This window comes from Talpa occidentalis, unplaced genomic scaffold (genome assembly GCF_014898055.3).
Source record: "Talpa occidentalis isolate TD23 unplaced genomic scaffold, MPIMG_talOcc4v2.1 talOcc4.2, whole genome shotgun sequence".
Lineage (NCBI taxonomy): Eukaryota > Metazoa > Chordata > Mammalia > Eulipotyphla > Talpidae > Talpa > Talpa occidentalis.
In genome coordinates this window covers 115,256,293-115,263,715 of record NW_023602073.1, presented here as the reverse complement: position 1 = coordinate 115,263,715, position 7,423 = coordinate 115,256,293, and the positions used below count along the sequence as shown (strand labels likewise).

Genomic DNA, 7,423 nt, shown 5'->3' with positions numbered 1-7,423 from the left:
AAATAAGCCAGAAAGAAAAAGAAAAATACCGGATGGTCTCACTCATAGCAGGAATCTAGAAAACTTAAATAAGGGACCAGGAAAAAGAATAACTATAAGAAAGTAAAAATCAAAATCAACAAACAACTATGAACCAGAGACACTCTATGGGGGGTGGGGTCGGGGAGGGGAGGGATTGGGGTCAAAATAAGGGGGTCGCAATTGTATGGGGAATATAAAAATAAAAAAATATATATATAAAAAAATAAAGTCTACTAAATAGAAAAAAAAAAGAATAGATTCCCTCTTTTTTTTTAATGTAGATTTTTTTCCATTTAAGTTAATATCTATTCCAGGCATCCTTCACTGCATTTTGCAAGACATGTTTCATAAGTAAGTAATGAAGAGAAGAGACAAAATGAGATCAACTAATGGTTTAATTTTCAGAAGAGGGGCAGTATTTGACTTATGACTGATACTCAGTGGGAGTTTTCTACTGATAAAATAGACAGTGGCTGCTGCTGAGGCTGACTCAAACAGGAATCACTGTGTATTTATTGTCTTAGGACAATAGACAACCCAGTAGCCCAGTACATAACAGGCAAAATGTTGTGGAATTTAGGGATTCCAAGATGATTTTACTAGCGAAATTTGCATGTGTAACTAATTCTATTTTTGATCCAGGATAGCATAAAGACAGAGAGATTACAAATAATTATTTGTAAGTCCAAAAATAAATGTATACCCAGTGAGTGCAGAAATACTTCCTGATCTAGTTATACCATCTCTTTGGGGCTGGAGTAGAGGTAGAGGACTGGTATGTCCTAGCAAAGATTGGCAACAATATAGCCACCATGAAATAACTGTTCTCGCTATGTTTATTCAAAAGAGAGTTATAAATAGTTATCATGTTTGTGAATGAGATGAAAAATATTGGGGGGGGTCACTAAGAATATTTGTATCTTTTCTGTTCATAAGGTCACATGGCTAAAAAGGAAAAAAAATCTAGCCCAGTAATTAAAACAGTCAAGTAATCACTTTATTTTTTTATGTTTTATTTTTTAAAGATTCATTTATTTATTTATACAAGCACTGGGTACAGTCAGAAGCGCGGGAGAGTGAGAGAATTCACCAGAGCCAGAGTGGGAAACAGCACAGGCAGACTGACGAAATACACTGCTGAGGGGAGCAGCAGGTGTGGCAGGAGAGGTCTGTTTAGCCATGTGGGACCCTTGCCGGTGGCCGGGGATTGAACCAGTGCTGCAGAGGCTGCGGGAAGCTTTGCAGCCCAGCGCTCAACTGTTGCGCCACAAGGGAGGCCCATCACTTAATTTTTTTCAAAAAGATTTATTTTATGCTCAGAACTTATTGGGGGACTTCATGACAGTATGAATCCTAAGTGGAATATAATCAGAATCCTGCAGAGAGAGAAGTGGCAAGTTTCTGACAATTTTTAATGTAAACTTCTTCTGGAACACTTCAAATAAACTTGTCTATAAATAATTAAAAAAAAGATTTACTTATGTGTACAAGAGCTGGGGTGTAGGCCAGAGGTATGGAGGGTGAGAGGATTCACCAGAGACAGAGTGGGAAGCAGAACAGATGTTTTGACTGACATACACTGCTGAGGGGATCAGTGGGTAAGACAGGAGAGGTCTTCTTTGCCATGTGGGCCAGCTCCGGGATCTAGCTCCATGCCACAATGGCTGTTGATAGCTGCATAGTGCTGAGACTTAACCCTTTACGCTACCAGGGAGGCCCAAGTAATCACTTTAAACATAAAAGCAACAAAACTCAAAATCAGTTCTATCTTGGCTGGCCCCATGACCTTGGACTAGTAATCTAACCTCTCTAACCTTCAATCCCTCACTTGAAGTGTAACTCCTGTGTTTCTAGGGTATATCATAAACTTGTGAAAATGAAATGAAATGAAGATACAAAATAGCTATATTGATTATAATCCTCTACTGCCACAACATGGTTGTTTTTAATCTTTTCTAATTACACAGTTAATATTTATTGTTCATTGTGAAAATAATCCAATGATCCAAAGTACATAAAGTTTCAAATAAATTCCCTGCCCCAATATTAGTTTCTAGAAGTGACCAATTTGATAATTTGATGCTGATTTTTATATACTTCATGAATGTGTGTGTTTATATGTGTGTATATATATATGTAGTATACATGTATATATATGTCGTATACATGTGAATATTTTAAACAAAAAATGGATCATATTTAGAATATTACACATTTAATGAGATGAATTATTTATACACAAGTTGTTTATACACATATATATAATGATATTTTATTTGTAAATGTTGCATGATCACATCTACAGTACTAGAATAATTGTATAGATACATATGACTATGGGAAAATGCATTACAAAGGAATGAAGTAATTTTTGATTTTATTTCATAGGTCTCTACCATTATCATTTTTATCTTAAGCATATATACTTTCACATTAATTATTAAGTACTATGAAGGAGAATATTGAGCATAAGTCAACAAAATGGATACAATGTGATATTACCTAAGAGGTAAGCATAAATGACAGACCAGAGAAGAAAAGATTGAAATGCAATCATATACAAAAATAAACTGAAAAGTGAAATAAAGGAAGTAAAAATGAAAGTAGGTTTGCAATTTTTAAAATTATTCATTAGGGAATAGGAAAAAAAAAGCTTGCTCATGCAGTTTTTGCTACCAACTTTCTTGTTTTACATGATTCCTTATCTGTGGTTTTGCTTTCTGTGGTTTCAATTACCTTTGACCAATCTCTGTGTGAAAATCCTACATACAATAACATTTTGAGGAAGAGAAAGCACATTCACATAACTTTAGTTACAGTATGCTGTTACAATTGTTCTGTTTTACTATTATTGTTGTTAATCTCCTTCTGTGCCTAATTCATAAAGTAAATTTTATTACAGTTAGGTAAATGTAGGAAAAGATATAGTATATTTGCATATGGTACTATCTATGGTTTCAGGCATCCACTGGGGTCTTGGAACCTATCCACTGTACTGAATCATATGACTAGTTCTTTTTAATGGCTCTGTGCAACACAAGGCAAAGAGAAACCAGCACAATGGTTTGCCAAGAGAGGAAGAAGGAGAAAATATAATAAGTGCTCAGTTTTCTTACAGTTCAAAGTTTTCATATATTATTTTAAAAAATGTACTCAAAAGGGCCTCCCTGGTGGCACAAGGGATTAAGTACAATGAAGCTCTCTGCAGCCTCTGCAGTTGGATCCCAGGCCGGCCGGCAAGCTAACCCACATGGCGTAGCAGACCTCTCCTGTCTTGCCTGCTGCTCCCCTCAGCAGTGTATTTCAGTAGATCCACTTTTTCTGTTTCCCACTCTGTCTCTGGTGAATCCTCTCCTCTCTCACACCTCTGGCCTGTACCCCAGTTCTTGTATGCATAAATAAATAAATCTTTTAAAAAATGTACTCAAGGGCCTCCCGGGTGGTGCAGCAGTTGAGCGCTGGGTTGCGAAGCTGCCCGCGGCCTCTGCGGCGCCAGTTCGATCCCCGGCTGCTCCCCGGCCACCAGCGGAGGGTCCCACATGGTGCGCAGACCTCTCCTGCCGCCCGCTGCTCCCCTCAGCAGTGTACTTCAGTCCTTCTGCCTGCTCTGCTCCCCACTCTGGCTCTGGTGAATTCTCTCACCCTCCCGTGCTTCTGACTGTACCCAGTGCATGTATAAACAAACAAACAAACAAATAAATATATAAAACATGCCTCTATTAAAAAATAATAAAAAAAATAAAAAATGTACTTAACAGTCATAAATAGAGGAGGGGATGGGTAGGAATGACAACCTAACATTCCCCGAAAAGTATCTGTAGGTATAGTTATTCTCAGTAGATCTTTGCAACCTTTCCATTAACAAATCTGAAGTTCCAGAATCTACCTCAAATCTACCTTTTTCATTTTCATCACCATCACCCCAGTTCAAGTTCATTCCCACCTACTTTCACTTATAGTGACCTCCTGATTATTTTTTCCATTTCTGCCTTGACTTTTTCTCATTCCATTATCAATCTTATGCAAATGTTTGTAGAATAAAAACCAATATCCTTTGCATGAATATATGTTCCTTATTCATTTTTTTCCAGTTACTTTTAAAGCTTCCAATTGTGTTATGATCTTTATCACCTCAGTCTTTGCTCCTACTGTTACTGCAAACTGAAATGGGCTTCTGCTTTACAGATAACAGTTTCTCACAGACTTTTCCAACTTCCTTTTCCCTTAACCTGAATCGGGTCACAGCTTCCATTTCTATATTTATTTGTATGGTATTGTCTGTACCTGATGTCGCCTCTCTGTTGAAGCTGTGTAATGACTATATGGGGGTTTATACTACTATCTTCTCTACTTTTGGGTATATTTAAAATTTATCACAAAAGTTTTCATAATTTTCCTTCAGATCCACAAACAAAACCAGTTATTGTCTGCAATTATCCTAAACTAGTTTTTTTAAATTTTATATTTACAAAAATTTCCATAATGAATTTTTATAATTTTGTTTATTAACCATATTAGAGCTACAAAATGCCATATTTTAAACTTCCAAAAAAAAGACATCTACAAGAAAGTGAGCTTAATTTAATACTAGATAATCTTAAAAAAAAATCTGACTCTCAATTGTGCTTTCACTCTACTTGCCACTAACGTCTTTTATTTGAAGGTAGCATTATTATTCAGTAAAAAAAGTACCTGATCTATAGACAAATTGGAGCTAGATTTATGATTGTGGTCTCTTTTGTCTTTTCTTTCTCAAAATATCTTATGTAATATTTTTGGACTAAAGTTGATTGCAAGTAACTGCACCACAGAAAATTGTTGAGAGTCATTATATATAGAAGAGAGTTGGTAGCAAAACTGCATGCTTTTTTTTCCCTATTCTCTAGTGAATAATTTTGAAAATATAGTTTTAATTGGTCACTTTGAGTTAATCATTTAACTGTGATTTTTTTTTGAATAATGAATATAGTAAAAAGGTGAAGTTCTAAATTTTTAACCTCAGATCTGAAAGTCTATGTTTCCACAATTTAAAGGACCAAAAAAGAAGTTATGAACAATATCAGTACCAAGTTTTATTTTCTTAAGTGAAGCAAGACCTTAAAAGCACTTCCCCCCCCCATTCATTTATAAGGTTATAAAGTATCAGTAGCACTCAGAAAGGGTTCATCCACAAAGTCCAAAGGATAACTTTGATTTCTTTGAGAAGCTCTGCTATTAGGACTCTTCCCTTTTTTATTAACATATTTGTGTAGCATGCTGTAGTAATTCGGACTGTAAGTGTATAGTGATGAAATCTGCTGCCAGTCTTCTGTGCTTGGAATATACACCTCTGCACTGCTTGATTTGTGTTCCTCTTTTCCCATTGAAGTGTTTTCCTTTTCACTTGAGGACTCAAAGAAACTTTTAGCATTCTTTTTTGCCAATTTAGTTGCACATGCTCTGGCTTCACTGTTAAAGAACTTCTGCTCTTCTTTTGAATAGATTTTCCAAAAAATCAGCTGTTGAAAACTAACTGGAGAGTAACATCGGGCAAAAGATATACTAATCAGAATGATGATGATAACCAAAGCTGTCAGGACCCAGCCAGACACCTTAGGAAGACACAACAAAATAATCATTTAGGTACATTTTTATGAAAAACTTAAGAAGTCTGAGATAAAGTTCAATATAGTTTCCAGTTAGGATGATGAATAAGAAACAGGTTGCATTTTTAATCCCTTATGAGAAAGTGTGACAGGACCTCTGGCACCCCTTTGTACAACTGCTTGTTTGAGGACTCAATCATTCTAAGCCATGTCAAAGACTCAGGGGGGAGTCTCTGTTTCACACTCCTGAAATTCAAAATGTTGAGTTATGGTAAATCTATGAAACAAGTATTCATTTTTACAAACCTGTGAGCTTTATGACCCTATTCACAATATGAGACGGTGCCATAGAGCCAGCCAGGCAGACTCATTGTACTTTAACAATTCTGCCTTCTGGCTGGACAGACAACCTGGTTTGACTCAATATTTTCTCAAAGAGTGGTTGAGATGTAAGAGAAAGATGTAGAAGGCAAAAGACCTAGTGAGCAATCTGGCACAGAGTAGGTACCTGACACTGAGAATATCTTTCATTCTTTTCATTGGTTTTATTTTTATATTTGCCTTTTGACTTATGAGAAGTAAGTAGCTGTTCTAGTTTGTCCTCTGACATTTAACATCTATAGAAAAGGTATTGATTTCAACCTCACCAGGTCTTCCCTCTGCCCCCCAAACCCTTCCCTGATGCCCCTCCAAACTTCCTCCAGCACCAGGGCCTGACCTGTGAGAAGGCCTTGAGTTCTTGCAGGAGGTCCTGTACTTTGGCCACCTTGGCCTTCTTGCAGGGTACCAATGGTAGTTGGTCAGTGCAGTTGCCGTAGTCATAGGTGCCATTAGCATAGAGCTTGGAGCACAGATGCTGCACAATGTAGACACTCCCACTGCTGGCACACTCGAAAAATGTGCCCTGGAGCAGTGCCACAGCCACCCATGTGAGAGGCGCAAGAGCTGTGGCCAAGCTGACATGACAGCAAAAGATGGTTTTTTGCAGGCATGTGCCAGAGCTCACTGGGAGACCCAGTTTGCAGCAACCGGTCAACACACGCCAGAAGTTTGCTCTCATCAAGTAGCCCATGAGGAAGAGTGCCAGGGCAGGCACCAACAGAAAAACAAGACCGTAGGGCAGGTTCCAGGTGGTGCTGCAGGGGCACTGGAATACTTTAGAAGAGAAGATACTCTCCCCACTGGCTGTCAGCAGGGTCACCAGGCCATAGATGAGCGCACTGCGGTACTTGAATTTCAGGTCCTGCACCTCCTTAAACTTCTCCATGAACTTCCCAATCCAAGTTGCCATGCTCAGGCCCAGAAGCTTCTACCTATTTGCGGGTCCTGGGGTGGTCTGGGTGGGCTGGAGTCTGGAACTTTCTGCTCTTTTCAAAAAGAAACAGCTTCTGTAAAGGAAAGAGGTCTTCTCAAGACTTTATGAGGTTTTGCTTTCTTATTTCAACCCAACAGTTGCAGCTGACAAACAGACCCAAGCACACGCCTCTGACCTCCTCCAATACCCACCCCTCCGTTGTGACAAACACACACTGGAACCTTTCTTTCCCCCAATTCAGGAACTCTGATAGCTTTGTTCCAGCGTTATCTTTGCTTCTGCCTAACTGTTAATGACCCAGGGGAATTTCCTTATGGTTTCTAATCCAATGCAGCTGTCCAACAGAAAGACTGCTTTTCACTTGGGCAAACTGAAAAAGCAAAAGATTTTCCTCTATTGCTGCCACCCTAGTTCTTAAATCAAATCCCAGTATGACTAAACCATTATAACAAACAAACAAGCAAACAAACAGAGAATTTACAGGAAATATTATTCAGGGACA

General features: G+C 38.1%; 1 protein-coding gene across 1 annotated transcript; it reads right to left on the bottom strand.

The window, feature by feature from the left end:
* Positions 1 to 5,153: 5,153 nt before the first annotated feature.
* LOC119251508 (calcium homeostasis modulator protein 6-like) lies at positions 5,154 to 6,873 on the bottom strand. The gene is made up of 2 exons (XM_037518766.1): positions 6,325 to 6,873; positions 5,154 to 5,612 (listed from the first exon to the last, which is right to left on the bottom strand). Exons 1-2 carry the CDS (start codon positions 6,871 to 6,873, stop codon positions 5,154 to 5,156), a joined length of 1,008 nt encoding a protein of 335 aa, XP_037374663.1.
* Positions 6,874 to 7,423: the final 550 nt, after the last annotated feature.

Excerpts from the sequence above, each read along its gene's own strand:
- LOC119251508 (XM_037518766.1), bottom strand. The coding sequence starts at position 6,873 with ATGGAGAAGTTTAAGGAGGTGCAGGACCTGAAATTCAAGTACCGCAGT. Across the intron at positions 5,613-6,324 it reads AACTCAAGGCCTTCTCACAG|GTGTCTGGCTGGGTCCTGAC; the intron begins GTCAGGCCCTGG and ends TGTCTTCCTAAG.